The sequence below is a fragment of the Drosophila pseudoobscura genome, chromosome 3 (assembly GCF_009870125.1).
Source record: "Drosophila pseudoobscura strain MV-25-SWS-2005 chromosome 3, UCI_Dpse_MV25, whole genome shotgun sequence".
NCBI classification, from domain to species: domain Eukaryota; kingdom Metazoa; phylum Arthropoda; class Insecta; order Diptera; family Drosophilidae; genus Drosophila; species Drosophila pseudoobscura.
Window position 1 is genome coordinate 14,463,031 of NC_046680.1, and position 15,234 is coordinate 14,478,264.

Sequence of the window (15,234 nt, forward strand, 5' to 3'; positions counted from 1 at the left end):
TTTTCAGCTGCTCAATCGTCAGAAGAGGGCCAAGAAGACGCCCATTCCCTTGACCAATGACATGCTGAACGAACTGAAGGTCAACCACATGGGTGGTGCGGACAACTACGGCGTGGATGACTTCTACAACATTGATGATCCCTGGAACGATACCAAGCAGCCAATAAAGCCGAAAGTAAGTCGAGTGCCGTGCTCTATTTCTACCACCCATTCTTATACTTTCAATTGTTCCTTTGCAGCGCTTTACCAATTCGATGCATGGCAGTAATAGCTCCAACATTTACGACAGCTGGCGCTCCACCCGTCATCCGCACAGCAATGCCGACTATTTCTATGACCAGCAGCCGACGTACTCGCAGAAGGGTGACTCCCTGAAGCGGCCGCATCATGGCCACCAGTATCCCGCCCATCAGCAGCAACAGCACCAGCAGCATCCGCAACAGCATCAGCAGGCATATGGCCACCAATATCCGGATGCCTTTGCCGATGCCCACCAGATGTACAGCTATAACAATCATGCGAGTCGGACGCGCTATTCGCGCGACTACGATCCCGATTTCTAGTTAAGCCACCGACTACACTACACTACACTGCCCATCCACGCACTAGCTTTAGTAACTTGCGAACGATTTTGTGTTGTGTTGTGTTGTAACTTAATAGCCTAAAGTATCATAGTACTTACATATAATGCTGCTACTACATACTCGTATTTATCGTACAGTACTGCAGTACAGTCTGCTGGCTTGGCTCAAAAGTCGTCCCGCTTTTCTGTACCCACAGCCAGAGGTACGGTATTCTAAATGGAGCTGCTATATCTGGATGCGATGTACTGCTTCAAAGCTATTTTAGATGATACAGAATAGAACTTGGGGTCGTATCCCCGGAAAATAAATAGTCATGCACTCTTAGTTAATCCTAGCTCGTAACTGAATAGTAGATGTATGTATCTAGTACATAAACTAAATATATTTTCTATAGATTGTATTATTTAATATACTACGGCGGCTTGCTACTAATAATGTCTAAATTTAGACAATTAAATAAATCTTAAAGAGTATTCAATGAGCCCTAGACAATGGCGGAAAATACAATTGGCAGAAAAACAAATAAAAAATAGAATTGCCGAAACCCGGGATTGAACCGGGGACCTTTAGATCTTCAGTCTAACGCTCTCCCAACTGAGCTATTTCGGCGGATGTTCATGGAAAGACCAATGTTCTTGTGAAAATAAGCAGATTGGTTTCTAGTTTAAGCAGTTTTGCAGCACTGCTTTAGAACAAGCTTAATTTCCCCTGGGTCAAAAAAATACTACCAAAATGGTTTTTGTTTGACTGAGAAATATATGTTTTGCTAGCATTTAATTTGCCAAAACTTAATACAAATATGGAAAATAGTAAAAGAAAAGAATTAAATTTATTTTTTCTTAAAAGAAAAAAAATAAGTATTTGCCGAAACCCGGGATTGAACCGGGGACCTTTAGATCTTCAGTCTAACGCTCTCCCAACTGAGCTATTTCGGCATATGCTAGAGCTTTGCCAAATGACCAATTTCTCATTGGCCAATTCTGCAAGGGTTTCAAAAATACTTATAAATATAAATATGCATTAATGAACACAAAATACAGAAAAAAGATTTCATTGCCGAAACCCGGGATTGAACCGGGGACCTTTAGATCTTCAGTCTAACGCTCTCCCAACTGAGCTATTTCGGCATCTGCTCAATGTGCGACTAAAGTTGGCTTTTGTCAACCCACGCATCAAGCGCCTTACAGATCTTTTCCCGTCGAGTGCTTGAATATTCAGTCACGCTTCGTTTGAATGAAAATACATGGTTTATAAGGCTCATTTATTTATTAACTTAATCCCTTTTGGTTATCGGATCAAAGTCCTTGTCAATGTTTGCAGGGTTTCGGTTTCTGCTTCAGAATTCTTAGTGGTTCACATCCTAGAGCTCGCTAAAGCTAAAAGTTAACGATCGATTTGTGTTGTATCTTGTTTAGGGCTAAGTTCTATATAAATCAATAGAGTTTTCACATATGCAATACACATTTCGGGCTGTATGGTGGGCTCGGGAATGGGGGTGGGGAGGCTATGGGGCGGGGGCTCTTAAATAACTACCAATTGTTGTTTCGCTTCAATTAAAGATTAAAGACAGTTAAAAATTTTCACTAATATCACCTTCTAGAAATTTGTCCAATTCGTTGCGATTAAAAATTGATGTAAATATGTGTGTATATGTAATACATATTATGTATGCGATTTGATCCGTAATTGTTTTGATTTTGGCATGAATGGCGAACCGAACCGGGCGAAACAAAAGGTCAACGAAATGGTAATGGAAATCAAAAGCAATACAAAATATAATTTAATTTAAATAATTTGCATTTATTTAAAAAATAATTAATTTACGAGTTGAGTAATTTTTCAAGTTTTTTGATTTGCCATCGTATTGTGTTGTGAATTCTTATTAAATAATAATGCGTGTGAGTCGATGAGTGTATGTGTGGTGTGGGGTGGAGTGTGGTGTGGTGTGTATATTTAAGGACAATTTAAACAATAATTAAAAACTTAGCAGTGAATTCTCGATTGGTTTTTATAAATGTACAAAATGTAATTAATAAACATCAAAAACTATATATTTTAAACTAAACAAAAGCACAGAGAATTGCCGGTCCAATGCCTACAATTAATTAAAATTTGTTTTTAATGCCTAATTATCAACTATGATATATGTATAATCAATGTATATTTGTATGTATGTATAATTGGTTTCGTAATATTTTAAACTACAATTTATAACATGCGCCACGACGTAAACGAACAAAGGCCCTGGGTTGGGGGAAGATGGATGCCAATAATGGACAGACGATAGAAATACAGATGTATATATAATATATAAACGCTTTATGGGAGGGAGGTGTGTGTGTGGGTGTATATATATTATGTATATATTTATATATATAAATGTATATGTGTATATGCACTTGGTAACTATGTATAAGATGAGAGTCCGTACATACTCGCTAAATAATTGATTTTCAACTGCAAAAAGCGCAGCGCACACACGATTGAACAGCAACAAACAAATTATATAGAAACAAAAGGTATGTGGAATCGGCAGGGATCAGGGTCCCTAGAATTTTGATATAAGCGTCGCGTTCTCCTCGCATGCGCCTTTTTGTATATGTATATGTTGGTGTATATTTATTTATAGGTGCCTATGTATTTGCATATGCGTGGGTGTGGGTGTGTGGGGGATTTTATCTCTGGATTCTATCGATCGCTTGGTCCCTACTCCACGGCAAAGCCACAGGTCTCCTCCACCGCTTGGGTCAGCTTATCGCAGAGCAGCTGATAGTTCTCGTAAGGCGGTAGATCGATCCGATTGAAGCAGGTGTGCGCCTTGGGGAGGTTCTGTGTGGGAACATCGACGGTGAGGTGGATGGTGAACAGACGTGGCCCCACCGCACCCGTGGATCCTTGCAGTGCACGGAATCCCTGCAACGGCACCCGCGACGACCCCGTCACAAACTGCAGCAGACGTGCTCGCATCTCAGAGCTGTACGACTCGACCACCTGCATAAAAAAAATTATTATTTACCAATCTATAAATATAAGGTAAGGACGGTGTCCTTTCGCACCTGCCAGAACCACAGCACTTGCGTCGTCTCGTTCGTACAGTGCTTCAGTCTCGTATTGTTGCGCCAATCGTTGACATCGATGCTCGAGATGCCGCCAATGACCAATTCCAGTTCCCGCTCATCAAACGGTCGCAGCAGATGGTTGGGTATCAGCTCACAGAAGCCTGCAAGAAGAGGATTCATTTGGGTATTGATATCAATCTGAGATTTACAATCAGATGATGTACAGACCTTTCTGCAGAGCCAGAAACTGCTGTTCGATACCGCGCATGAAGCGATAGTTTACATAGAGCTTAACGTACTCGCGCTTGTTCTCCTCCGTGACGGGTATGGCGGCGCCGCCAGGCTTCAGTTCGTGCACCACCAGAGCCCCAAAGCTATTGTTCTCCACGCTGAATGTCGACTCGATGATGCCGCTAATGTTGCTCTCCCTGCAAAACAAATAAAGATACACAGGCTTAAAATGTGCCGAGGTAGAGTGAGCACTGATCCACTTACAGCATCCAGGTGAGGCTGCGGTGCAGCTCAGGATCGACGCCCTCGATGTCGCCCAGCGTGATGGGTTTGTTCAGCAGCTGCTTGTAGAAGGGCGTGGTGAAGCCCCCGTCGAGGCAGTGGCCGTGGAACACGGCTATGCCCAGGGTGCGGCCCACAAAGTGAAAGTAGGAGAGATGGTCCGGATTCACGCCCGAATCGGGATTGATCTGCAGCGTGTAGTGGTCGTCGCGACTGTACTGAAACAGGCCGTACTGCGGATTGAGCATCTCGCGGGAGAGCAGATGCAGCCACTCGCGGGCCACACCGCCATAGTCCAAACCCTCCTCACCCTTGAACTTGACCATCAAACGCTTGCGCATGTCCTTGGCCCGCATCTTCATTATCAGTCTATAGCTCTCCTCGAAAATCTCGTTGCGCGACACCTCTAGCCGGCAGTGGCCGGACTGCGGCTGCATCGTTTGCAGCTCGGTGCGCAGGGCGCGTAGTTTTCCGACCAGATCCCGGCGGTACTTTGGCAGCAAGTCGGCCCCCTCGAGCAGGCCCTGCGGCAGGCCTTCCGGACAAATGCGATGCGGGGTGTTCGTTATAGTTGTCGCTGTCGTGTTTGCTGCCGTGGAGCCTGCTGCTGCTGCTGTTGGTGGTGGGGCAGGTGCAGGGCCAGGTGCAGCTGGCTGATTGGATGTAGAAGTGGGATTGGGCGCGGACGCGGAAGCCGCCGACGCCGCTGCTGCTGTCGTGGGTGGTGTGGCAGCGCCAGGAGCTGCTGCTCCAGTCGGCGGCACAGGTCCCCGGCGAATCAGCTGCAGCAGACTCCCACTGAGACGCGGATCCGTGAACTGTGTCGTGCGGTTGTTGTGGTCCACAAAATAGACGCGTCCGGAGGCCGTTTTCCTCTGCTCCCAGCCACTGGGCAAAGGACCGATAGAGTCCAGCGGCAGATGCTGGGTGTCAAAGTCCCGCGGTATCCGCGGATCGTGCCACGTGGACACACCCGTGGGTATGTGATAGAAGTACACCTGGCCCTGTTGCGTGGTCCGCATCTCGTAGCCGGAGGGCAGGTCCAGAAAGGGACGCGCCGCCTGATTGGCCGCTGCAATAGCGGCCGATGCTAATCTCTGTCCAGATCCTCCCCCTCCCCCTCCTGCACTGCCTCCGTGGCGGGTACCGCGTGAGGAGCGACGCCGCGTGGAGGGCTCATCGCCCCCCTGCTGCCGAGAGCTGCGACGCTGTGAACGCTGGCCCGGAGTCGCCGCAGTGTAGGATCTGCCGCCTCCTGGCTGGCTGTTTGCATTCGGACTGTGTACAGTGTTTCCATTGGCAGCGGGCGTAGCTGCTGCTGGGGATGTGGCAGCATTCGTTGCGGGCGGACTCTGACTCTGGCTCTGATTGTGCCTGGGTGGCGTCGTTGTCCTTGTCGTTGAGTTCGCTGTCGCTGTCGTTGCTGATGACTCCTCCTGGGTCCAGCCATTGCTGGCACTTTGTGGCTGGGCCGCTTGGAAGCTGCCATTCCCACTCCCTGTCCCACTTTGAGCATTCCCATTCACATAGTTCTGCTGACCCGTTGGCGATGTGGACGTGCCCTCGCCGGGAGCATGGGATCCATGGCCGTGGCCATTCGTTTGATGCTTTGGCGTTTTCACATGATTCACGTGATTGTCGTTGTTGCTGTGGAGGCGACCCGTCGCCGTCGTTGTCGTCGTCGTGCTGCTGGTGGGCGTGGTCGGTTCGTTGCCGCAGCGCGTCTCCAAGGTGCGACCGCCGGACGGGGTCGTGGAGGAGGACTTTTTGCCAGGTGTGGTCACGGCCATTGAGGCCATTGGCGTCGTGGGGCTGGTGTTTTCCTTGCCCACACTGGACAGGATCTCCGTGGAGTGGCGTCGCTCGTCCGACCCCGTCCCAGCCGCCTCTCGATTGCGATTGCCGCCATTCAGCAGATTGGTGCAGGTCGTGGAGCGTGTGGGACCCGCCGGCGCCTGCCTATCCCCGTGGCCGTGGCTGTTGTTGCCATTGTGGTGGCGCTGTTGCGGTGATGTGCCGCCGCCACCCGGCAGCCTGGGTCGGTCCCATTGGGTGGATTTGGTGGCGTGGTTCACATAGTAGATCCGTCCGTTGTCCGTGCGCCGCTCCTCCCAGCCTTCGGGCAGACTGTCCTCCGAAGAATCATCCTCGGAGGGTCCCCGCACATCGCCGCTGGGGCCGACAATGGCCAGGGGATTGCCGCTGCTAGGGCCATCCTTCGACAGCAGCGATATAATGATCTGTCCACGCACCAGCTCATCGTCGTCCGGCGATAGTTTGCCCAAATCCAAGCGTTGAACTGAAAGTGCAATGAATTATCGTCAGCACGAACGAAGAGAGAGTGACGGAGGGGGATACTTACATCCTGCCCCTTTGAGGCTTTGAATGGTGAAGGCGGGTATCCTCACGCAGCCCAGGAAGCCGCTGCCTTTGTGTATCTTTCGCTGATTCCACACGGTTATGGTGATTGCATCGGCCAGGCCCAGGAACAGATCGTAGTGCGCATTCCATTTGGGGTCCAGCGAGGATTTGCTTATCTCCGTCGAGTACACCTGACCAGTGCCATCCACCTGGACTTTGGCGAAGGGATCGGGGAGGCCTGCAAACACCAAACAATTGAAAGGGGAAATGGAAACGATTACCCAACGATTCTGCCATTCTGTATTGTCAACAATGATGATACGATTGCGTGCCTAAGATCTGAATGGGAATGGTAATCCATTTAGCACTATTAACCACATATCACCCCATAAATGGCTTATATTTGGATTCATATCTGAGTAATATATCTGATCTTTTTAGTTAGTTATCAACATGCATCGCTTCCAGTTTGTGGGGTTTCTCCTGCTGCAGCTACTGCTGCAGGGATACATGTACTCCCATAGACATCCTGGCTTCACACAGCGTCTGCAGATCAATCCACTCTGCCTGGAACTCCAGCAGAGGACAACGCCAGCATCAGGAGCAGCAGAAATAATCTTCTCCCCCTTGGAGGAGGACACCACAGAGGCAGATTAATCGCGTGGGGGGAAGCAGCAGAAGCAGTAAAAGTTCCCCTTGTGATTGTGAGGTTCCCCGCGGTGCCAGGCCATGGGTTATCTCTCTCGAATAGGGGCCATCCCCCCCGTTGGTCGGAATCGTATATAAAAGCAGAAGCATTCATCACTTCGCAGCATCATTCTACAGTCCGCAAAATGTCTTCCACTTGGCTGAACCTGCTGGGCCTTCTGGTCGCCCTGTTCCTAGCCCTGGCCACAGGAGGAGAAGCCTCACCGTTCAATGAGAACCGCTTCCGAGCACGCACCCAGCCACGACAAGGATCCATGCCACCGATACCCACCACACCGCCATTCAATCCCTACGGATGAGGCAAACCAACGATTAAATAAATCTGAATCTGAAGAATGCTTCAAACCTAAATATCTGTATATCTTCCGCACAGATCGGGGCAGTGATTGGGGCCAAGTGTGTCATTTATTAAGAGGGACAGAAGGGGGGACTAGCGGTTGGGTAGGGGATTGGGGGTTGGGTGTTCCTATCTGCCAATCTCTGCTATCAAATCAGCCAACTTCCCACCCGCTGTGGCTGCCGCTGCCCCCAACGCTGCTTATCGTCCCACAGCCCCATAGTGTGCCCCGCACGGGGAAACTTGACAAATTAAGCGCACGGGCATTCCAAGGGAATTAAACAATTGGGAGGGAACTACTTGCACGGCTCTCACTGTGTACGTATGTATATCGTCTCCGCTGACTCAGTTCGCAGGTAAATGAGAACACAGCCATAGGAGGCCTCGTTTGAGTATCCCCAACCATCGCTTGCCTTGCTCCAGGCTCCAGGATACACGAATCCTGCTCAGTATGCCCAAGCCTTTGTGTCTCGTGTAATTTGAGACGGAGACCCCTCGTTGATGTCCATTGCTGTTGTCGCCACACAGCTGTTCGATTGATTTCATGCCACAGAGAACACACACAAAACGAGCCAAGGCAGACACAATCGAAGATCGTGTGACTTTTGGATACCCTTTCAGGCTTCGATTCTGATCCAAAGTATCTTGTGATATCTATCCCGTTGACCAGGCTTCTGCAGGGACATCTGGTATCTGGAATGCCTGCCAAAGTTAAGCAACCCGAAGCGACACTCACTTCATGGTTGAAGAGCGCGAAAAGTAAGAAGTGGCGAAGCTTTCGACTGGCGTCAGCCACATGTCTCGTCCAATTTTCAACCCTATTTGGCTTTACGCTACGTGGCACAGTGCCCGTTCCCTCAGAGCCCCATTGAAGAGGAAGTTGCACGACTGGCTGCACTTTCACTCGCTGCTGAGGGGGCAGACGAGGCAGGCAGGCGGGAAGGCAGTCTTGCATAAAGCGTGTGCCGTGTGCCGTGCGTCATCTCTTCTTTATTGGATTATTATGAAACAAAACAAACAAAAAACGGAAACCGTGACATTTAGGAAGCGGCTGCTGCTGCATCGCAGGCCGCGCGCTCCTTGATGCGCTCCTCGATGAGCGGACGGAAGTGACGGATGAGGCCCTGCGGCGGCCAAGATGCCCCGTCGCCCAGGGCGCAAATGGTGTGGCCCTCGATCTGCTTGGTGATCTCCCACAGCATGTCGATCTCCCCGACGCTGGCCTGCCCGGTCACGAAGCGCTGCATGATCAGATTCACCCAGTGGAGGCCCTCGCGGCAGGGGGTGCACTGGCCGCAGCTCTCGTGCTTGTAGAAGGCGGCCAAACGGGCTATGGCCTTGATGATGTCCGTCTGCTTGTTCATCACTATGATGGCGCCGGTGCCTAGGGAGGAGCGCACGGCCATGAGGCCGTCGTAGTCGTGGATGGCCTTGCTGGCGTCCTCCTTGGGAATGCAGGGAGTGGACGAGCCGCCCGGGATAATGGCCAGCAGATTGTCCCATCCACCGATGACCCCGCCCGCATGGCGTTCGATTAGCTCACGCGTGGGCATCGACAACTCCTCCTCGACGGTGCAAGGCCGCTCCACGTGGCCGGAGATGTTGAAGAGCTTTGTGCCAGAGTTGCGGGTGCGTCCGAAGCTGGCGAACCAGTTGCCGCCGCGGCGACAGATCGTAGGAGCCACCGACACCGTCTCCACATTGGTCACCGTCGAGGGGCAGCCAAATACCCCGATGTCCGCCGGGAAGGGGGGCTTATTGCGCGGCTTGCCCGCCTTCCCCTCAAGCGATTCGATGAGCGATGTTTCCTCGCCGCACACGTAGGCGCCCGCTCCCCGCTGGACATAGAGATCGAACTCGAAACCGGAACCGCAGGCGTTCGGCCCCAGGAAGCCCGCCTTGTAAGCCTCCAGGATGGCGTACTGCAGGTTGCAGGCCTCGTTGTAGAACTCCCCGCGGATGTAGATGTATCCGGTGTTGGCCCCCATCGCACGGCCCGCTATCAGGCAGCCCTCCACCAACTTGTGCGGATCGTGGCGCAGGATCTCGCGGTCCTTGCAGGTGCCCGGCTCCCCCTCATCGGCGTTGACCAGCAGAAACTTGGGCCTTCCATCCGGTGGCTTATTCATGAACGACCACTTTAGGCCGCTCGGGAAGCCGGCACCGCCGCGGCCGCGCAGTCCCGAGGTCTTCATCTCGTTGATGATCCACAGATGACCCTTCCCTAGGATCTCCTTGGTCATGTACCAGTCGCCGCGCTTCATGGCGGCCTTCAGGCGCCAGTCGTGCCGGCCGTAAAGATTGGTAAAGATGCGATCAGCATCGGCCAGAGGGCCAAATGTTTTCTTTGTCTGTGGCGGCGGTGTGCCCGGTGGGAGTTTTCTGGGTGGAAGAGCTCCTGCCTTGCGAGGAGGTGCCCTTTTGGAGGGTCCATCTTTGGCTGGAGGAGGAGGAGGAGGAGGGCCTGCTGGACCCTTTGCTTTTTGTGCCACAGCAGGCCAATTCTGAGCCAAGCGTCCGCGCGACTCCCTCTCAACCTTCTTGGCCGCCTTCTGAAGCACCTCCTCCAGTCGGTCGTCTTCGGTCTCCAGCGTCCTCTCGTTGACGGGAAACTTGCTTTTGGAATTCTTGCGCGACTCCACCGGGAAGTTGGCGAGGGGCTTCAATCTGCTGAAATCGAACTTCTTCTTCGTGTCATTGACGATTAGGTCTTCCTTCCGTTTTCCCTGGCGGCTGTCAAGTATTTCGAGCAGGCGGTTCGCTGGCTCCTCCTCCACGGGGAATTTCGATGCCGCTGGAGCGGTTATCACGAATGGAAATTTCGATGCCTTTAGTCGCTGCTGCTTATCGGCACTTTCTTTTGGTTTTTCGTGCAGCTTTCCGCTGGGATTCCTCCCACCTTTGGACCCCTTTCCATCCGCCAGGGTTCTGATAAGAGAAATCTTGTAATTTTTGGACAGCTGCTGCCGCAGCAGACCTAAGGGTATCATTTTCGAGATGCTATCTGTTCCGATTTGTGCCGATTAATAAATTGAGTTTATATTTTGATAAGCAAAAGCCAAGGGCAACTATGCCTGGGGTCAACGAGAGAAAAAACCCACTACGAATCGATTGCTCACAGTTATAGCGTCATAGTCCTATGGTGATCTATTTATATCGTAAAAAACTTAAAGTAGCAAAAACTTAAAGTAAAAACCCGAAAGGCACCGTTTTTCAAGGTTTCTCCCACCGATGACAGTGCAGCCAGTGCGCCTAGGCCATAAAATGTTCGAGTATTTGTCTCAAATCTAATCAGACACTGTCGATAAAACAAAAAGAAACAAAAGGCAGGATGGGAAAAATAATTCCCCGCCACGAATGTAGAGCAAGAGCCACCGAGAGACCCTGGACTTTTCTATGGATAGATTCCACATTGGAATTATCATGGCTACGATCCCTTCTTTGGGATCTCTTCTTCTCATACAATATATAGCACTAATATATGCTATGGGTTTACTGTTTTGGGCAGTTGTTGGGAAATGCTCAGAGCGTGATTTAAGTGCAGCGATGTGTAAAAAAAATGTGGACAAGATACGAGAGTGGGGGGAAAAATAATAAATAACAAACAAACAAAATAAGGGGAAAGAAAAATTATGCCTCGTGCCCCAGTGTGAGTGTGTGTGATGTGAGCCGCAATGAAAGCAAATTAGTAATAATCACTTTTGTTATATCTAAACAGAAAATATATGGAAAAAAAGAGCTCAGATATGGCACAACGATACAGACAGGCAGACGGACAGACATTCACACATTTTATTTGATGGGGGGGCCAGGCATAGTGCCGCAATTTGGTGAAAAATGAAAGTAGACAAAAGGAAGTGCTAAATTTAGCAATACTTCATTTCATATGCATATATATTCGTAGGTAATGGGAAAGAGTGTGAGGGAACCCACTGGGAAATTTGATTTAGAAACACGCGCGGCTCTGGATGGATTTCGATACCAAGAACTCTCCCAAGCAAATAAAAAAAAACACACACAAAATAAGTACTCACGAAATAAATCCTTGCGAGCCAAGTTTCGAGCACACAATACTGTAAAACGGAAGAGGGAAATGTTTAGAGCCAACGATCGTTCATTTTGGTGCTGTGCAAAAAACTTACTCGTTATTCGAACTTTGTGTGTACCATTGCGACGTGGATAGTTATTCATAATTTCCGACTTTTAATTGGTATTGTTTTGCTTTTGTAAATATAGGTTCATTTATTTTGTATGCCGATTAATTATTTATACGACAATTAGACGGCGCCCAAGCAGCATGTTTGTTTCTCTGGTTGCTGGTGACGGCCGTGTTGCTGCTTCTGTTGTTGTTGGTAAAGGGATAGGGAGAAGGAGGAGGTGGTGGCGGTGGCGGAGGTGGACGTAGCAAGAAATATTTTCATTGCCGAAGGTAACTGCTGCTGCTGCTGCTGCTGCTGGCTCTCCCTCCGCTGCTGCCGTTCTTGTTGCTGTTTTTTTCGATAGCCTTGACGCTGGTTTTTGTTGTTGTTATTGTTGCAGCTGCAATTGCGGTTTTGTGTCATTGTATGCACTCACACATATGCATGCTAACAGCGATTTGTTAGTTATTACAAACTGCAATAGAAAGATATCGACAAAAAAAGGTTATTTTATCAATAAATTCGCGGTTACAAAACACTTTGATAGGGCCCTTCCGTCCCACTTCTTCTGCTCCAGCAAGGTGAGACAGGTAGGGGCAGAGTTTGCAGGTAGCAAAAAAAAATATATGCACGAGAACTCACCCGAAATTGTTTTGCTGTTTGCTGTTACCGTTGTTGCTGCTGCTGCTTTGAAAACAATTCACACGCACATGTCTCGCTCACACGCACACATCCATACACACTGACGCCCCTCTCTTGCTAGGCAAGGGAATCGAGGCTTAACTTTATTATGTGTTTCATAAATTGTATTAAATTAAATTCCACTAGGCGTTTAATTAACTTTAATTTAGCTGCTGCTCTTGTATGGGTGCGCCTCGCATTTGCATTCGTATTTGTACGGGCGTGTGTGTGTGTTGCAAAAATTTGCAATAATAATCAATTGAGGCAAATTTGGTGGCTCGATTCTTTTTAAATTTATTATAAACTACACACATGTGCTGTGCCTATATGTACACTCGTCTATATGTAGTGCGCTCTATTTCAGCGCGATTGCAATAAATATTCTTTCGTTTTACGCACGGTGAGTGCGAGCGAGCAACGGAAGGGTGCCGACGACCGAGGGAGGTACGGAAGGGACCAAAACCACGAGAATGTGTTTGAAAAGCGCGTGCTATGCTTCTGCAGCCATTCGTTATGGGTTTTCACTTTTTGATTAGTTAAACTACATTATTAACTGCCAGCTCAGTTGCTTTTGCGCACGTTTATAAACTAATGTATCGCAGAAATTAGTTCTACGAACGCCATTTTTATTGTTGGTGTGTTTCAGTGCTGGTAAACGTATTTCATTGGCCTTATTCAACACTTATCACCACTGTTACCAAATCGGCTGTTTTATAGCTAGTTCTTGGAATTTGTCTACATTCGAACACTGCTGTTATCCGGAGTTTGGACTACTTTAAATTGATAAAATCTATGCCTACAAACCCCATCTAATAACAAACTTTATGAAATACACAACATTTTGTTGTATAGTTGAGCTATATTTTAGCATATTTTCTGCAAAAACTGATATTTTTTCTTGCGAAAAGATTGGTAGCCCTGATCACGTTCAAAATTTCCGTGCCGACTTACAACACTTGGAGTAAATGGTTTTTGGCGGCGATTGTGTTTTTATATTTTTTATTTAATCTCGTTTCCATAATGTCGATTACCTTGGATTTTAATGGAAAAAACTTGGCTAAAGGCAAGTCCCTGCATCTGCACTATTTGCCAGCTAAGATAAGTGGAGATGGGGAAGCAAATGTGGAGACCTACTTCAACAATTATACACGTGAAGCACCCGATTACGGATCAGGAATGCTGAACAATGCCTTGCGCGGCTATCCTCTGGTGGGCGAGCGGATGAAAGTACCGGAAGGTTACAAGGGCCTAGTCCTGCAGGAGACGGAGAAGCCTTTGAGCGAGTCAGCTGACCGTCAATTGCGCCTCACCGGTGTTTTTGACGAGTTCACCTACTGGAACTACGATAAAGTCCCCTCAAACGGCGATCCCTTCAGACAAGCCATGCTTATGGCAGACGTGGCCAAGGCGGTAAGTACAGGAAGCTCCAGTGCGACAAATATAAGAGTAATGTCCTTTCTTCCAGCTGTCCGAACCCATAAGCGAGCAAGATTTGGAGGCAGAAATTAGACGAAACCTGGAAAGCAAAAAGGAAAACGATTCCTAGCTCTTTAGCGCGCTTACAGCGTTTATTATATAATATTCCAAAAGCTAATCAAATATAATCTTAACATTTCATACTTTTTAGTCTTAAATTTATATAAGATTTCAAATATAAATACGTTTAGTATCAGTGATGGTTTATTCATCGGCGTCCTCGAAGCGCTCATCGTCGTCGTCCAGGCTCAAGTTCTGCATGCCTCCTACTTCTCCCCCGTTCCGTCCAAGTGTTAGAGCATCGTCGGCCATATCCTCGTCTTCGAGGACCATTCCGCCAGCATCTTCCATGGCGTCGCTGTCCTCCGAATTGCTGTCAGCCGAGTCTGGATGCAGGGCCTGGCAAGTAGTCATTGCGCTATACATCGTATCGACTGTGTGTATATCCTCGGGCAACAGCCAGCACTCTGTAACTTCCTCAAACTGTTCGTCCACAGCATCCTCAAAGTTCTCATCGTCCTCATCGTGCTCGTCGCTGCCATTGCCCTCGTCAACGTCTGCCTCTGCCCCGCCACCGTTCTGCCCATTGACGATTGCCGGCTGCGGATTTCCATACACGCCATTCCACTCCACTTTGTGGTCCAGCATGAAATAAATGCACTTCCTTGGGTTCGAAGAAATCCCATGAAGGCTCACTTGTTTCCACTCGATGGATATTCCCTCGGGTAGGTCAATTGGTTGCCAAGAGAGAGAACTAAGAGAGTCGAGACAATAACAATTGACGACGCCGGCATTTTGCACACCATTTTCAACTCACTTTTGAGCGATGTAAATCGTACCCTCGCCCACAATATTGTCGCCCAGCTTGAGCTTGATATTGTTGGCTGTGTACAGCAGTCCATGTTCCGGCGGGGAAACTGGCGTTATTAATACCATTTTGACACGAAAATTTCAATTAAAAAATATTGTTAAAAAAAGCGTCTGGCAGCAAAATAGTGTGATTTGAGATATACGGTCTGACCTTCGGAAATATACCGAAATATACCGTCTCATTTAAAAAATATACCATAAATATACTGACGAGTTCAGGCTCTATTATACATATTCCTCGTTTTTGATCTTCCGTGGAATATTCTCAGCTATATAGAACATTTAGCCATGCCCACATAATTTGATCCGATTAGTGAATCGATTTTCTACTTAACTGGATTATGTTAAATACTTGCTTTTATTGGAATTTGCGTAAAAAAAGGTTTTAGCGAAATGGGCCAAACCAAAAAAAACGAAAGAGTATAGACGTTCATATTGCTAAATTTTAATATTCAGTTGAATAATTCTGGCTAACTAAAACTGTTAGTTTTGCCCACATAATTTTG

The 15,234-nt window shown here is 48.4% G+C and overlaps 7 protein-coding genes and 3 non-coding genes across 10 annotated transcripts in view; 4 read left to right on the forward strand and 6 right to left on the reverse strand.

Moving 5' to 3' along the window:
• LOC4804676 (mucin-5AC) overlaps nucleotides 1-1,057 on the forward strand; it is a 33,662-nt gene extending 32,605 nt beyond the window's left edge. The window contains exons 8-9 of the mRNA XM_015184623.2: nucleotides 8-175; nucleotides 240-1,057. Of these exons, the coding sequence (XP_015040109.2) occupies nucleotides 8-175; nucleotides 240-563 (492 nt within the window). The 3' untranslated portion in view covers nucleotides 564-1,057. The remainder of the gene's footprint in view (nucleotides 1-7; nucleotides 176-239) is intronic.
• Nucleotides 1,058-1,120: 63 nt separating this feature from the next.
• On the reverse strand, nucleotides 1,121-1,193 carry TRNAF-GAA (transfer RNA phenylalanine (anticodon GAA)). The gene has a single exon. It is a non-coding gene; the product is annotated as a tRNA-Phe (tRNA).
• A 253-nt stretch (nucleotides 1,194-1,446) lies between these two features.
• On the reverse strand, nucleotides 1,447-1,519 carry TRNAF-GAA (transfer RNA phenylalanine (anticodon GAA)). Its single transcript has one exon. It is a non-coding gene; the product is annotated as a tRNA-Phe (tRNA).
• Nucleotides 1,520-1,638: 119 nt separating this feature from the next.
• TRNAF-GAA (transfer RNA phenylalanine (anticodon GAA)) lies at nucleotides 1,639-1,711 on the reverse strand. The gene has a single exon. It is a non-coding gene; the product is annotated as a tRNA-Phe (tRNA).
• A 124-nt stretch (nucleotides 1,712-1,835) lies between these two features.
• On the reverse strand, nucleotides 1,836-11,975 carry Smurf (SMAD specific E3 ubiquitin protein ligase). Its single transcript, XM_001361163.4, has 7 exons — nucleotides 11,705-11,975; nucleotides 11,597-11,635; nucleotides 6,519-6,755; nucleotides 4,139-6,455; nucleotides 3,872-4,071; nucleotides 3,641-3,804; nucleotides 1,836-3,575 (listed from the first exon to the last, which is right to left on the reverse strand). The coding sequence occupies exons 1-7, from the start codon at nucleotides 11,751-11,753 to the stop codon at nucleotides 3,291-3,293; spliced, it is 3,291 nt and encodes a 1,096-aa protein (XP_001361200.4). The 5' UTR covers nucleotides 11,754-11,975; the 3' UTR covers nucleotides 1,836-3,290.
• On the forward strand, nucleotides 6,964-7,307 carry LOC117183767 (uncharacterized). Its single transcript, XM_033378981.1, has one exon. It carries the CDS (start codon nucleotides 6,971-6,973, stop codon nucleotides 7,172-7,174), a length of 204 nt encoding a protein of 67 aa, XP_033234872.1. The 5' UTR covers nucleotides 6,964-6,970; the 3' UTR covers nucleotides 7,175-7,307.
• On the forward strand, nucleotides 7,316-7,576 carry LOC117183768 (uncharacterized). Its single transcript, XM_033378982.1, has one exon. It carries the CDS (start codon nucleotides 7,351-7,353, stop codon nucleotides 7,522-7,524), a length of 174 nt encoding a protein of 57 aa, XP_033234873.1. The 5' UTR covers nucleotides 7,316-7,350; the 3' UTR covers nucleotides 7,525-7,576.
• ND-51L1 (NADH dehydrogenase (ubiquinone) 51 kDa subunit-like 1) lies at nucleotides 8,533-10,648 on the reverse strand. The gene has a single exon (XM_004444214.3). The coding sequence runs from the start codon at nucleotides 10,550-10,552 to the stop codon at nucleotides 8,603-8,605; it is 1,950 nt and encodes a 649-aa protein (XP_004444271.2). The 5' UTR covers nucleotides 10,553-10,648; the 3' UTR covers nucleotides 8,533-8,602.
• Nucleotides 11,976-13,135: 1,160 nt separating the features above from the next.
• Nucleotides 13,136-14,051, forward strand: LOC4804679 (uncharacterized). The gene is made up of 2 exons (XM_001361164.4): nucleotides 13,136-13,792; nucleotides 13,848-14,051. The coding sequence occupies exons 1-2, from the start codon at nucleotides 13,403-13,405 to the stop codon at nucleotides 13,926-13,928; spliced, it is 471 nt and encodes a 156-aa protein (XP_001361201.3). The 5' UTR covers nucleotides 13,136-13,402; the 3' UTR covers nucleotides 13,929-14,051.
• icln (chloride nucleotide-sensitive channel icln) lies at nucleotides 13,928-14,870 on the reverse strand. The gene is made up of 2 exons (XM_001361165.4): nucleotides 14,676-14,870; nucleotides 13,928-14,612 (listed from the first exon to the last, which is right to left on the reverse strand). The coding sequence occupies exons 1-2, from the start codon at nucleotides 14,792-14,794 to the stop codon at nucleotides 14,063-14,065; spliced, it is 669 nt and encodes a 222-aa protein (XP_001361202.2). The 5' UTR covers nucleotides 14,795-14,870; the 3' UTR covers nucleotides 13,928-14,062.
• Between the last annotated feature and the right edge of the window lie 364 nt (nucleotides 14,871-15,234).